The sequence below is a fragment of the Condylura cristata genome, unplaced genomic scaffold, assembly GCF_000260355.1.
Source record: "Condylura cristata isolate star-nosed mole 26May11 unplaced genomic scaffold, ConCri1.0 scaffold00012, whole genome shotgun sequence".
NCBI classification, from domain to species: domain Eukaryota; kingdom Metazoa; phylum Chordata; class Mammalia; order Eulipotyphla; family Talpidae; genus Condylura; species Condylura cristata.
Window position 1 is genome coordinate 53,453,502 of NW_004567113.1, and position 16,097 is coordinate 53,469,598.

At 36.3% G+C, this 16,097-nt stretch overlaps 1 protein-coding gene across 1 annotated transcript in view; it reads left to right on the forward strand.

Moving 5' to 3' along the window:
* Positions 1-6: 6 nt before the first annotated feature.
* Positions 7-16,097, forward strand: part of RAB28 (RAB28, member RAS oncogene family) — a 56,326-nt gene continuing 40,235 nt past the window's right edge. The window contains exons 1-3 of the mRNA XM_004681404.2: positions 7-136; positions 4,462-4,558; positions 9,608-9,696. Coding sequence (XP_004681461.1) covers positions 62-136; positions 4,462-4,558; positions 9,608-9,696 — 261 coding nt within the window. The 5' untranslated portion in view covers positions 7-61. The remainder of the gene's footprint in view (positions 137-4,461; positions 4,559-9,607; positions 9,697-16,097) is intronic.

The following is a 16,097-nucleotide window of genomic DNA, read 5'->3' on the forward strand; positions in this document are numbered from 1 at the left end:
TCCCCTCCCCTCCCCCTCTCCCCTGGGGCCGGGGGGAGGCGGGCCGGGTTCCCGTGTCACCATGTCAGACTCGGAAGAGGAGAGCCAGGACCGGCAACTGAAAATCGTCGTGCTGGGGGACGGCACCTCCGGGAAGGTCAGTCCCCGAGCGGGCCCAGACCTGCAGGAGCCCCGGCGCGGCCGCGGCGCCCGGCCTTCTCCCCGCCTCCCGGTCTCGCCCGCCCGCCCCGCGCTCGGGGCTCCGCGCCGGCCTGGGGGTGGCCTGGGCCGGCTCGGGAGTGGGCACCTGCGGGAGGCCCCGAGAGCTGTCCAGCGCCCTGCAACCCGAGAAAAAAGTCACTTTCCAGCTCCCTGCCTGCCCCGCCAGCTCCTCCTAATCGGGATGCGGGGCCGCTTCGCGTCCCCGGGTTGCTTTGCAGCGAGTCCCGCTCTGAGCCCTGGCAAGGGTCTGCCCCGCCATCAGATCTCTCTGCACGGTGGTGCAGGCCACACTTTGCCCCGCGCCCCCACCCCCCCTTTCCGGTTTGTGATGCCGCCCCGGAACGGGGAGACCCGGAGTGCTGGGTGCCGCAGATTCCAGGGTGAGAGCTGGGGCTCCGTCTCCCTCTGGTCGGGTCATTGGGGCAGATCTTTCTTTTGCATCGACTGTCAAGCGGGTAGCGAGAGGGGTCGCCTCAGAGGCTGCCAGGTGGAGGGGCACCTGCAAGTGTGAAAATCCGCAACACGCTTTGCGCACACGGGGTGCACACTAGATCCCTCGCTGTATCTTCTGGCACCGCACCTGCCCCGCCCTCTGTCCCCAGCAGGGCACCTGTCAGCACAAGCATTCATTCACCCAGCAGCTCCAGCTCCTGGCCTGGGTGGGTGCTGTAGGCTGAGCTGCCATCGCGGCAGAGGACAGCTAACCGTTGGCCTTGGTTGGTGGAGTTGAGCGCTGGAGAGCGCGCCCAGGTCTCTCACCTCCCAGGATGGAGCTCCTGAGATGGAATTAATGTGGCCTGGTCTTTGAAATTTGGAGAGGCGCCAGATCTCTCAAGGGGGCCTGTGATCCATCCCCCAGGTGAAAGGAAGAGCCCCCCTGCGGGGTGCCTTCACATGTGGGGCTTCTGTCAAGGGGCTGCACTTTCTTGGGAATGTTGCAACTTTTCCCTCGGTTTCCAAACCTGAGCAGTGCAGGCTGTAATGTCACCAGCTTCCGGTTCAGGACTCCTTTTTCCATGTTGCTAGGCCAGTTTAGGACCCTGGTTTCTGTGGTGAGGACTTCTCTTTGCTTCCTTCCTGGAGGTTGGCACTGCCCATGTCTTTTGGGTTCCTGGACACGGTGTCTTTCAGATGCAAAATGTGGAGAATTCTGGTATTTCTTGCCTACTTGGATACTTTGTTGTGGACTTGATTGTTGAGGAAAGACATCCTACACTATGATTACTTTTAAGCATTTTCTTAAAGAAAGGACCAGGTATCAATTTACAAAGTATTATGTGGATTTTCATACAGTTAAGACAACTTTTTGAGTGGATAATTGTTTTACATAAATCAGCCCCATTTCTAATACCCTACTCAATAAAAACTTGTTATATTTTTAGTTTTCCCATTCATGTTTTTTGAATGTCATTTTTTTTCATTTCTTACATCTCTTTAGTCAACTCATTAATTGAACTCATTTCCTCTTTAAAAATATAATGACAATCTATAGGAAGAGTACACTTTTAAAAAGACACAAAAATTGCCCTTCATCCTGCCTGCTAATTCTTTAAACATTTGTTTTTCCAATTTTACCTGTTATCCTAAATGAACTCGTTGAGATTTATAGCTAGAAAACTCCACATCTAGATTTTTAACTTAGGCTGGCACATATATTTTCCCTTATTAATTTACTGTGAATAATTAGGGTATTTTGTTGTCTAAAATTTGGCGTGGTGTAGGATAAACCATATTTTTTTCCATTCTATATTGTGGAATAAGGAATTAGGGAATGCAAAATGAGATATTCTAACTAATCTATTTTAAAACCACAATTGCTTTTTCTGATAGAAGTTTCTGGATACAATAATCAGCAACCTAATCTTTCCCATTATTCTTTACCAGGCTTTTTTCACTCTAAACGAGCATTATTTCATTATGAAGCATTTTTCTCCATGCCTCATCCAGCTCTCATATTGTTGGCAGTTACCAACATTTCCATCTGATTTCTTTTCTCTCCCCATTTATTTTTTATTTGAATTCAGACTCTCTCATTCTTACTTGGATCTTGAATGTACTCCTGGCCATTTTTACTAGCATGAGTTTTTCTTGCAAGTTCTAAATCAGGGCATTTTTATATGCACCGACAGAAGCAATAGAGAAGCAATAGAGAAGCAATAGAGAATTGAGATGACCACTCTCAGATTCCCTAGAAATTTCACTCCACCCCTGGTTTTGATTCAGACTTCTGATTTTATGACATATTTCTTATCTTTTTTGAGGTGAAATGTTCTTTTTGGGTAACTTTATAGTGTTAGTAAATGTAGTATGCATAAAAATTGTTAGCAGAAACTCAGCGAACAAAAGCAACAGTCATAAAAGTGTTTCAGACGTGGTAAGTGACCGTTCATAATTTTTGAAGCCGGTTCTCGGTCGAGTGTCTGGCGAGCCATCGTTGAAGGTGGACCACGCGCTGGAGGCTGGCAACACAGAGGAAGCCCTCCCTCTGACGCAGCGCATCCTGCTCCTCCCGCGCACCAGGCGCTGGGGACGCACAAGAGCCCATTGCTGTGTGCCTTGCTCCCGGTGACCTGTGCTTCTGACAAAGCACACTGCTTTCCAGTTAAAAAACATAGCCGTGTGCTTCCTTCAGAAGTCTCAGGGTCAGGCCTTTAAAGTGCTGAGTCTTGTTTCTGACTTATTTCTTATTCTCCAAGAACTAGAAAAATACTGAATTTTGAAAATCTTAAACGAAGTGAAAAGTTACCTTAACTGGCATTTTGCTGCTGTTGTATGTGCCTTGAGTTTATGACTTAGAAAAGTATTTAGCCATGTGTATACATGTTGAAATACCAGTGCTAGTACGGGTAGTGTAACAGAGGCAGTGATAGCTATTTTTCTTGAGACCTCCAAACCTCCCCACAAACGATTTTGTTCTCTAAGTTAAAACAAGCTTAGTGGCATACATAATAAAACTCAGTGAGAAAAACAAAAGACTTTAAAAAGGAATGCTTAGTTTTTACACTGATCTTGTAGTTACTTTGTTATTACTATGTTTCAAGAAGCCAAACATATTTTCACTTTGGTACAGTGACTTTATTATTGTTTAGTAGAACATCTTTTCTATGGTCGTCTTTAATAAATATTAGACCAAGTATCTTAGGAATATATTATAGATGCTGAGTATTTAAATATTACAAGAATTGGGAGTTAGGATGTGCAAGTTGATGTCTGTGCGAAAAATATGGGTCTTGTGTTCAAATGGTCTTTTTGTTTAAATGAATGGAAATTTGGGTAAGTTGCTGCATTGCTGTGCTCACATCCCAGTTAGCTACAGTAAGGTTTCCTGGAGAGATTATCTTCATTTTTATTATTTTAACAGTTGAAATCTAATTTTAATTTATAAAATTAAAAGGTGCTATTTTTTCTTACCCTTTGGAAGCTGTCTTGAAGAGAGGAAAGCTTCATGAAGTTGCCTGCCCCTTCCTTTTGGGGATGCTTGCAAACAAATAGCTCACTTAAAATGTTTAAGAATGTTTTGAGTTTTTTACTTGTTACAAGAATGATTAGTCTTTTGGCTTAGTAAGCAAAAATAGAAAGCACCCAGGTTTTGAGTGCAACTTGAAATTTTTATTAAAAAAATGTGGATATATGCGTGTTCTCGTTATAATAGTTTTATGACTTATGTTTCTTGCTTGGAACATACTTGTGTTTGCCTGCTATAAATTATTCTTGAAAATACCAACTTCTCCGTATAAAAGATACATGTCACAGTCACTCTGGAGAATCATTTTCATTTCATATCTTAATTAATAAAAAAAGGGAGACAAAAATAATTTTCTCATAGGTGAAAAAGAAAAAAATCCTACAAGCGGGGGTCTTTCCCCTTCTTAGAATGGCTGTAGGCACAGATTACTTGTAGTGTTCAGAAATTTGTATTGACTTGATATGTATAAGTATATGTATATATAAGATTCAGATCTTTAGTGTTTTGTTTAATTTCCTCTGTTGATAAACCTCAAATTCTAATGTCTAACAAAGAGAAGGAGCTTGACAAGCAGGGGGCTTAATGGGGTCTACTGGATTAGTCTATTGTCTGCACCAGAGCTGCTGGCCAGTGAAATTTACCTGGTGGAGTGTTAAGTCCCTCCTCCGCTGTAACTGATGAGAACTGCTGTTGGATTAATGGGTGATAAGTTTTAAGATTTATGAATAAGATTTAGTAGTAATTTTATGTTACTTTTCCAAAACAAAGACATTAATTTTGCATCCATTTTTTAGACTTCCTTAGCTACGTGTTTTGCTCAAGAAACGTTTGGGAAACAGTACAAACAAACTATAGGACTGGATTTCTTTTTGAGAAGGATAACGTTGCCAGGTAAGAGACTGAACAGTGATCACATAGAAAATTGTGTATGTCTTCACAAATGAGAAACGTAGGTGAAACATGTAGAATAAAATTGGGGGCAGCTTCTGCATGAAAATGTATGTAACTAGTAAATCTGTCTTAAGTAAGTCAACTTTCATCGGCATCTACCATGAAGACATATTGTCCATGGATGTGAGAAAAAACTGCACATACTTCCCCTCACTCTCCCACTGTGTCTGACCACTGCATGTTTTTTGAGGACAAGCAATAGTTGTTTATAAAATTCTAAAAAGTTCAAAAACCCAAACGCTCTTCAGTTATCAACAGATATTGTATTAGTGAAACGGGAGAAGACTGGAAAGGATTGTTTTTTTAAATATTATTTTGATTAGCTTCTGCTTTGGTTTTTTGTTTGAGAGAAACTTGGAACAGAAGTATAATGTAGCTATGGAACTTCTGTGCTCTGATATGTGAATGCTGTTTTATGCAAGGCAGCATGAAATTGCTGGCATTTAATAGACCACTAAAATTTAGGGTCCCTAGGCACTCATAAAAATACAGTTTGAGCATTCAAGATGTTTCAGTTCACCATGCAGAGAAACTATTTAGATGCCAGTTGCAGCACATTTTGTGGGAAATACAGGGAAATAATAACAAAAAAAAGAGTGGTTTCTGTTTTAAGTTAGTTTCTGAACAATTGGGGCTTTAAAATGTTCTGTCCATTCACTTGTGATGGCTAAATTTTATGTTTAAACTATTTTTTTAAAAGTAGTTTATCTTGATTGGCTTCATAAGTGAGTGCATCCCTCTGCTCTCTGAGGAAACACATTTGAATAAAAACGTTTGCAAGTGTAGTTGCAGATTCCTGTACTGAGCTGTGAACCACAGAGTGGGAAGGGCTTAGTAAATTCCAGTGTTACTGAGATATGTTTATCAGCTATCCCATGATTAATTGAATGTTTTAGAGCAGCTAATGAAAACTATTGGTAGTTGAAGGTATTCTTCCGAACTCACTAGCCTGTGGGATGCTCTTCTATTTTGTGATGGCCTGTATTCGATTACCAATGAATATTAATTGGCAGATAGAACGTGAGAAAAATTTTCCAAATTTTCATTACTTATTGTTAAGCAAGGGATCTAATGAAAAACACATGTGTATTTTATTTCACTTCCTTGTACTATATTCAAAACTGAAAATCTCATTTAATTTTTATTAATCTCACTCCTTCGGATAGGTTAATATTGCATTCAGAATATTTATGGCAGCCCCTCCTGGAATACATAAAACAAATCATGTCCTCTGCATGCTGAAAACTTAATTTTTTTTTCTGTGAGGTCAGTTGTACAGAGTTCAGTATACTAGTTAATTACTGACTTTTTTTGATGCTTAATTAACAAAGGTCCCAACTTTCTGTATCATTAATATTCCTTAATTTTTTGATATTTGTTAGTTCAAAGGCTTGCTTAAAGTAGCAAGCACCTACTTAAACATTAAAAAACATTTTAAAACTGGTTTGGATTTTTGTGTATATGATATATAATTATTTCTGATCTTTTGCACAATACCTCTAACGTTTAAATTTTTATCACTTTGGTATATTTGAAATCTAAATTCATAGTGTAATATTTTGGGTTATATATATAATTTAAATACTTAGATTAAAAAATATACTTTTTATAAGAATATAAAAATATACTCTTAATGCATGTATATTTTAATTTTCCTGATTAAGTTTTTGTTTTGAAGGGCAGAGTTCCAGAAAAAAGATTTTTGTTTTTAAAGGCAGTTGGTTTTATGTTACTTAATGGACTCAAAATTATGGTTGAAATTCAGTAGGAAAACATGTATCTTGATTTTATAATAATTAATAGCTACATTAAGAAATGAGGTATATAAATTCCAGGGTTCATAATATATCCTTTATATAGTTTTAATTCATAGGAAATGTCAAATGTAGGATGGTTAATGTTTGTATCATTTGTTAAAACATTGCTGGTTGGTAGGCAAATCTAATACTTGTAGTACTGCAGTAAGTCTCTTTGTCCGTTCAGACTGTTAGGGGTAATACCTCCTATACGTCTACTCACATTCTCTTCGTGCAGGTTTTCAAGGTCATTTCTTTGCAAAGACTCATCCATTTTAGTTCTTATTTCATGATCCGGTATGCTGTATAGTCTGGATGCAGCCACTGTGCAGATTTACTGCTTAAAATAGTGTATCTGTTAGTCAGAGATTCTGCTGATAGAGCTTCTTAAGAGCCTTAGTCAAAATACTTTCAGGAAGCTTGTGGGTACAGTCCAGTAAACAGCGTTCTACTGTGAAAAGGATTTCTAAGTCTTAGTACAAGAAGTGGGCAGACTTGTGTTTTTAGTTCCATCTTGACTATGCAGCACTTTAAGTAAGGTTAACCAAGGCACCAAGTGTACTTTTACAAGGTCACTGTTGAATCCTCTTCGTGGCTTTGATTCATACCTAAAGCAACTTATCTGTATTTTGTCACCTCATTTATTTTATTTCCCCACCTAGTTACATGTCATTTCCTACAGAGAAGCAGACATTTTGTAGTATTTTGCATTTGGGATTACATTGCCGATGATTTTCTTAATGGTCTTTGTTAGTTAGATATTTATGTCACATGGATTCTTGATTTAAAAATTTTGCATTATTGGATATTTGAATACTCTTATGAGCTTTATAGGTATGCCATGTTGAAAATATACCAGGAGATTTTGTATGTTTATGCCCGCAAAAACTAAGATGCATTTTGTTTTGAATTTCATCATCTGATTTTATTTCCCAATAGAGAAGCTCATTTACGTTTTTCTACATTAATAAACTTACTAAATAGTCGAATGTGGAAGCAAAAAAATTATTTCTAGATATATGAAATAATTGAGGTTAACATATAATTTGTTGAAGCTGTAACGATAGTAAGAGGTTTATTTTGGCTCACTTGGTATATTAGCGGGTCATCAGTCAAGCATAGGTATTTTTATTTCTGATTTACTAGAATATGTATGTTAAACAAATAAACCACCACCAACAAACTGTATTTGCAGAGGTATGTATGTAAAAAGTGCCCTTAACAAATGAATATAAACCTCTGAGGTGGGAGGCATTTGAAAGAATGGTTTGGAGTTTTGAAATGATGGTAGTCAGGTCTCAGAGAAGGTAATGAAGATTGAGTTCCTAAAGGTTTGCAGCTGAAGTGCTCACGGCATCTTATTCAGATGGAATCTGACTATCAGAACTCCAGGAGAGAAGAAAGGGAAAACACTTATGTTTTGAGATGAAGTTACATGTTCAGGACTGTTGAAGGTTCTGAAGAAAATGCGATTTAATGCTTTTTATTGCCTAAAGTCCTGCTCTTAAAAAGGTTAACATTGTTAAGCACTGGTTTTTGGAGTAATCAAATGACTATAAATAGGTTTATAAGTAAATTAAATAGAATTAGTGCTGCCTGTTTATCTAGGGACTTTTGAGACTTGTTGATGTTTTCAGTGACTGCTAGCCCTTCCTCCTCTGCTTAATGGTTAGACAGTATTAATAAAGGACAATACCATATTTAGATTTCAAAAAACTCAAGATTTTTAGGAAATTGGGTTTAAACAAGTTGTTGGGTAAATCTTAGCTATGACACTTTGGTTTTTATATTCACAGGTTTTTAGAACATTTTTTCAGTCACTACTCTGAGAGCGTTGAGTGTGGTGTGTGTGTGTGTGTGTGTGTGTGTGTTGATGACGGGTGATAAACTTCAGTAGCTCTTGTTAGTGCTAATGGAAGTCCCTCATATAAATCCTCTGTAGGCTGGCAGATGGAACAGACCTACATCCAAATAATGGAAAGATTGTAACACAAACCCAACACAACTCAGAGTTAGGAGTAGGACTTGGCTGGTTAATTCAGTGTTGTACTTTCCTTTCAGTGGTTGAAGTTGAATGGTGTGACTGATACTCTTTGATTTTAATGTTTTACTAGCACTATAAAATATGTAAAATATGCTTTATAATCTCTGATTTTTGATTTTGAAGTGAGACAGTTTTTTAGTTTTGGGGCTTCTGAGTTTTCTTGATTCGCAAATCATGCAGAAAGTTGAACTTTTTTGGTATGGGAGCTCGTTTTGAAGGTACTAATTGAAACTTTGACTCCCTTTGGGGAAAACTACAAAATTTTATTGGGAGAAATAGATTGAAAAGTTAAACTAAAAATCATGGCAGTCATGGTCTTTGACCTTTGTAGTTTCCTCATTAATTATATTGATAAGAAATAATGTCTCATAAACTTTTCATTAACCAAATATTTTACAAAATGGACAAAAAATTTTAGAGATTGCCTTTTAGATTTTTAGAATGTTTTTATAATCCTTGTATGGGGAAGATTTGTTAACACTATTTTATGAAGGCTTTGAAAACACATAGATGTTTCAGTGGAAATGCTTTCAACAGGTATGAAAATATTTAGTGTTGAACTAGGTTTTATCCTATGTCACGTACCAAGAGAACTGCCAAATGTGTTTATATTTCATAGGTTAAATTTTAAAACATGATTTTCGATTCTTTTACCGCTACATATAACATCTTACATATTTAATTCAAATTAATTCATTTTAACGGAAAGTATGGGCACATTTGTAGTTTCTTATTGCTTTGTGAATTTTAGGACTTACAGAGTTTAAACTTATTGTAAAGGTCATTCGGCACAGTAGGTCTGGTTAGTATGGGAAATTTCGGCTTTAAGTGTATTTCTTACCTCACAGTGATTTACTATTCTGTTCTTTGGTTAGGATAATTTTTAAAGCTTAAGGATTTTATCAATTATAACTTACTTTATTTTCTTTTGTTTAGAAAGTGATTTTAAATGTGGTGCCTTGGGAAGGCAGTGGAAGTATAAACCTGAATTTCCCTCTTTCTTTTAGCAACACATCTGACTACCTGGCACTCCAGAATGAAAGGCATGAATAGGTTTGGTGTCTATCACTGTGGTTGTATTACATTGTTATATTGTTACTTGACCTTTTTTTAAAATCTTATCTATACATTTTTTTTTTTATGTTCCAGGGAATTTGAATGTTACTCTTCAAGTTTGGGATATAGGAGGGCAGACAATAGGAGGCAAGATGTTGGATAAATATATCTATGGAGCCCAGGTATGACACAAATACCATGATTATTCCAGTACTGAAAATACTTCCCTCACAAAAAGACATAAACTAGTACACACAGATAATTTCACACATACACACTCTCTCTCTAACTTGATTTTTATTGGAAGAATAGAGAGACAGATTTTATGTTTATGCTAATCCTTTGTTTTCATCCTCCCCCAAATTATGTTTGGGGGGATTTAGGAGAGGGAACTGCTGTGACCCTTAATAGTTTTCATATGCTACTTATACCACTAGATATTATTGCCAGTAATGAGTAAATGCAATGACAAATAATATTTTGATATTTATTAGCTGACTTGGTTATAGTGATTACTTTCAAAACATATAAACTGAATGAAAATTATAGAAGGGGAAAAGTTAATTTCAGTTTAAGTTATAAGGACAAAAAGCATATTTCCATGTATATAATTTTTGCTATGAATTAGTCTACTAAATTTTTTAGTTCTTCAGATTTAATAGATATATCAATATATCTGAAACGAGGTATGACTATATATGATGCACATACAATATTTTAAAGCAATAATGTATTTTTAGAAGAAAATCTAGGTAGAGCAAGAAATACCACTTGAATAATTATGTAACAAAGATACTGCGGCAGTGTGGCCTGATAGAAACTTATAATTTTAAAGTTGTTACACAAATAGAAAGTATGCATGGTCATAATATACATAAAAAGTCAATTATTGACATGTGATTTTTTAATTACTTGATTTTCTTATCATTTAATTAGTATGCAGTTTTTATATCATCATGATACTTTGGGGGGGGGGAATAATATTCCCAGTCCTTATTTAGGTCTTTATTGAAGTTTGATGTTTTAAGTGGGAGAACTGTAGTTTGGATAGGTGGAATAATGCTTTTCATGAAAAGTGAATAGATGAAAACACAGTGTTAACACTTTTCTCTATGAACTTTGATGCTAGTTAAATACTATTGCCTTAATTGTAGATGAAAAATAGATTCTGAATTACCTTGCACAATAATCAGGAAAGGATGAATGAGGTTTATTTCGTCTGAATCATGTAGAAAGGCCTAAAAACTTTATGTTCCCTTGTTAGAGTGATTTAACCCTTGAAATTCTTTTTTCTTTGCCTTTTATTTTACACTATTCTTTGTTTCCTGGAACATTTTTTATTCACTTAACATTTTCTTTTGTTACCATACGACTTGATGTCTTATGCATGTTCATTTTCTACCTTGTTTTAAAAGGCATGTCCCAGACTTTTGTATTTGACTTTTTGTTGCTTAATTTTTTCTCTTTAAAATTGATTAGTTTTAAATTAGATATTAAGGTAACAAAAGATTTCTGGATAGAGATTTGTGGAAAGTTGCAGCCCTTGTTTCACTCACCTGGTTGGTAGATGGGACTTGGAAAAAAACCAATTTTTTCCTAATTTGTCTCATTACAGTCTGTCTTCATGGACATATTTTGATTTTCTTAAAAATGAGAATTTGGTAGCCATTTTTCTAGCATAACAGTTTTTTATGGCTTATAGATAATAGCTAGAGTTAATGAAGAACAGCAAGATTTTATGCATCTTGTAAATAGTGTAAATTATGATTAATAAATTTTTCTTCACTTAAAGTTTAGGAGAGAGAATATAATGCTTATTAATTTTGTTTTCTTAATTTTACCTTCAAGTGATAAAACAATTTGTTATTTGATTTTTCTGAATTTAAAGTTTATTAAGAAAAGTATAACAATTAGTATTGATGTGAATATTCATGTAATAGAAAATATTTGAAAGTGTATTATCAGGTATTTAGTACATTCAGTATTGTGTGACCATCATCTCAAGTCAATTTTTTTCATGTCTATACTTTATGTGATTACATTGCAGCTTACAAATCAGTAAATGTTAAAGGGCAAATTTGTACAAATTTGAAAAAAAAATTTCTTTTGTGAGAGTACATGAATTTACTAAAATATCTCTATTCTCTTCTAAAGTATCTCACATCTTGGGAGGAAGAGAATGTTATATTCCTTAGAACTTGTCACATAAGATTTCTATTGTAAAGGTACATGTTAATTTTTTACTCTTGATTTTTTTTGTGTGTTTTAGACTTTACAGTAATATATGTGAATGTTACAAGTACATAATTTGATTAGTTAAACAAGTATGTTGTATGGCATTTCTGAGAAGTTTGTGAACATTTTCACTTGTCTTAAATTGATAGTAATGTAATAAATTTTGTCTGCTTTCTAGAGTTTTAATTAAACGCTACATAAAATAAACATAATACTTTTACCAGTAGTTTCTTTCATTTAAATATATGTTAATTTTATAACCAAGCCAGAGCAACCCTGACTATATTTACTACCATAAGTTGTGGTAAATCATACTTTTAAAAAATAATGTTTCCAAAGAAATCTAATAGGTTTTAATATACTTAATAGCTTTATGTTTTATGGCCCTATAATTATTTTTCACAGTGAATCTATACCATTTCTAAACTTACAGATGCTATATATTCCACATCTCACAAATACCTTGGATTTTGGTGTATATGTCATAGGGTAGAAACCTTTCATAAATCATATTTTGACAAACTGTTTTGAGCACATTAGTTTAATGTATTATTTGGAATATTGTTTTAGTACCTCTAATAGATTTTGTGTGTTAAAAGAATTATCTGGTCGCTGGCTATTAAGCTGCCAAGTCTACTTTTTTAAAGCATTTCTTACCATCTAGGAAGAAATTTATTTGTAGATTGGGAATTAATCATATTCAAATAAAATTGATTATTTTACTCTTTTCACTGTTTCTCCCCATAGCATTAAACTTTTGCAATAGTTGTAGAGTGTTGGTTGAAACAAAACTGAATTGACAACCAAGAAAGAATCAGTGAGTTATTTTGACAAGACCTAGTTCTGAGAATTGTAATGTTTCATTTAAATTCCCAGATTTTAAATTAGCTTAAAATGTTCTAGGAGTCTTCAAAAAGATGTTATAGACTATTTTTCAGAGTGGTTATGAGCAAATACACAGGACATAGTGTTTAGTGCCCTGTAACCTGTGGCTAACAGAGGCTAATAACAAACCTCAGAGAGGGACTGGGTGTTTCATTTTTGTAGCTCTTTCCATCCTGGAATCTAAGTGGTTTGCAAACACTGCCCTACTGAGCATAAGCTCAGTGAAGTGTAGGCATTGTAAGGTAGAACACAACTCCTATTGTGTGGCACTGCCCCACACAGATGAGCCAGCCTGTTAGCCCCCTGACGGGGTGCCTGTGTAACAACTGAGGGGAGAGAGCGTCTCAAAGCGCACTTCCCGAGAGCCTCGTTTGGTAGGGACTTCTCAGTATTTGCCAACTTATAACTGGTTATGCTTACAGACTGCTCTTAATCAGTGTTCCTCCTTAACACATCGGCACTTGCAAAGCGCAAAATACAGTTTATATTATAGGGCTATTAAATAATCTCTATTACTCATTTCTATATTCAATTAAAAACTAAAGTAGATTATTTGTCATATCAGGGAGAACAAAGAACTGCATTTTGGGAATTGGAAACTTTTCATTTTTGAGGTGGTTGTATAACTATGTCTGTTAGATTTTATAAATAAATCTGTGGAATATCTTATAAGACTACTAACTGTTGCCACCAGTGTTTGTTCTTTTTTTTTTTTTTTTTAAGATTTATTTATTCATTCATACAGAACTGGGGTACAGGCCAGAGATGTGGAGGGTGAGAGGATTCACCAGAGAGAGAATGGGGAGCAGAACAGGCAGATCGACGAAGTACACTGCTGAGGGGAGCAGCGGGCGGGTCAGGAGAGGTCTGCCTCACCATGTGGTCACCTCCGGGGCAGGCGGGGATCGAACTCATGCGGAAGTGGCTTTAGATTCTCAGTGCTGTGCCTTAACTCGCTGCGCCACCAGGGAGGGCCCCTGTGTTTGTTCTTTTATGACTGCTGTTATTCCTTTGAAAGTGGTATCTGTTTGATTTACTGACTCATCATGTTTATTATGCATGGCATAAGTGAATATATGAAAAAAATAGTATGTAAAGTAACTTCATGCATTGGAAGTCTTAAAGTTTACATAGGGAAGGGGGTGGTAGTATCTTCTGAGAATTGTAGAGGAAGAATATGAAGATTTGCGTAGAAAATGGGGGAAATTTTTTTGAAGACTTTGAAAATATACAGAATTTCTAAACTTGAAATCTGATTTCCAAAAGCCATGGAAAAAAGATTTGAGATGAGCAGCAGTTGGAGCATAAATTGGGAAGAGGAAGCACATGGCAGTGTGGGAATGAAAGACAGTAGCTGTGTGACAGATAGGATAAAGGGCTTCAAGCTGGGAGAGTGTGTCCAGGACATGAGATACGGTGATGGGCGAGAGCCACAAGAGCGCTCCAAATTAGTTGCAGCAGCTCTTCATAGATTCTTTTTCGACTTAAGTTGTCAAGATGTTTTGCATCTTGTGGCTTTTTTGTGTGTGTGTGGCTGAGAAGATTCTGATAGTTTTCCTGAAGGGTCAGAGGCTGTCTGTATTGACTCATGGATGAGTTTCAGGTCTTTGAGGCTCTCAAGCAGGTAAGTATTTAGAGGTCTGGCTTTGGTGTGCTGAAGCCGCAGGGTAGAGGTGCTCTGAGTCAGTAGCTGCTTATGTAAGTCTTGGAGCTGCTTGTAAAAGTCTTAGTCAGAATTTCAAAGAATCAGTTCATTTCATGTATGTTATAAATTTTTTTGTCTGAAAAATTCATGTTATTTTCTTTATGTACCTTTAATGTCTTTGGCATCAATAGTGATGATCCCTCATTAATTTCTTACATTGTTCATTTGTCTCTTCCTCTCTTACTAACTTGACTGGGGTCTGCCAGTTTTTGATTTTAATTTTTTACAATTTTCCCTCTTCAATTTCATCGATTTTACCCTACTTTGTCTTACTTTTCCTTCTGTTTGCAATAAGCTTAAATAATTTCTCTGCTTTCAAAAAGTGAAAGCTTAGATTACCAGCATTTCTTTTTTGCTACTATATATACATTCCGTGGTATTTATTGCCATCAAACTACTGCTTTTTCTGTATCTCACAGTTTTGATAGGTTGTACTTTTATTGCTTTAAGATACATTTAGCATTCTTTGTGGCTTCTTTTTTACTCTGTATGTTATTTAGAAGTGTCTTTTTTAATCTCCAAATAGCTTTCCTTCTACTACTTTTAGTTTAATTCCATTGTAGTCTAAGGTTAGTCTAAGGTATGACTTTGTATAAATTTGTAAAGGTAAGCTTTATGACAGAGAATGTGGTCTGTCTTACTGAATATTTCACATGAACTTGAGAAAAGTATAAATTTTAAATTCTGTTGGATGTCTTATTCTATCAGTGTCAGTTAGATGAAGTTGATTGAATTTCTGCTTATTCAATATTAGTTAATGTAAAAGAACACTGACTTGTATGATTCACCTGTGATTTGGAAATCCTTACAGTTTTAGCCTCACATTTTGTTATTCTGTTGTTAGGTGTATATATATATATATATAAGGGAGTATTACATCTTCTTGAAGGGGTTGCCTTTTTATCTTTATGCCAGTGTGCCAGTCTTTATACCTAACACTGTTTCTTATTCTGAAATCCGTTTTGTCTGAAGTTAACATAGCTACTCCATAGCTAATCTAGCTTTCCTTTTTTTTTTTTTGTTTTTAGTATTATCAGGTATTTCTTTAGCCCTTTGCTTTTTTTTTTAATTTTAAGATTTATTTATTTATGCATACAGAACTGGGGTACAGGCCAGAAGTACAGGGGCAGTGAGAGGATTCATCAGAGACAGAACAGGCAGAACGATGAAGTACACTGCTGAGGGTAGCAGCAGACGAGACAGGTGGCCTGTGGATCACCTTCGGGGCGGGGATCAAACTGATTCTGAGGTGTCTTTAGCTTCTTAGTGCTGTGCTTTAACCCGCTGTGCCACCAGGGAGGGCCAAGAAAGTATTTTTTTTTTTAAAGATTTATTTATTTATGCATACAGAATTCTGGGATACAGGCCAGAGGTGCAGGGGTGGTGAGAAGACTCACTAGAGACAGACTGGGGAGTAGAAGAGGCAGACTAATGAAGCACACTGCAACTGGTGAGACAGGAACCGTCTTCTGTGCCATGAGGGTCACCTTCCTGGTGGGGATGGAACTCCTGCTGAGCTGAAGTGACTGTGGCTAGTTTCATAGTGCTGCACTTTAACCTGTTGCGCCACCAGGAAGGGCCCTCAAGAAAGTCAATTTTATGTATAGAATTCTAAATTAAACCTTTTCTTTCTCAGCACTTAAAAAATTTAACTTCATTCACTTTTTTTTCTTTTTAAAAAGATTTATTTATTTATTCGTATAGAACTGGGGTACATGCCAGAGATGCGAAGGGTGAGAGGATTCACCAGAGACAGAG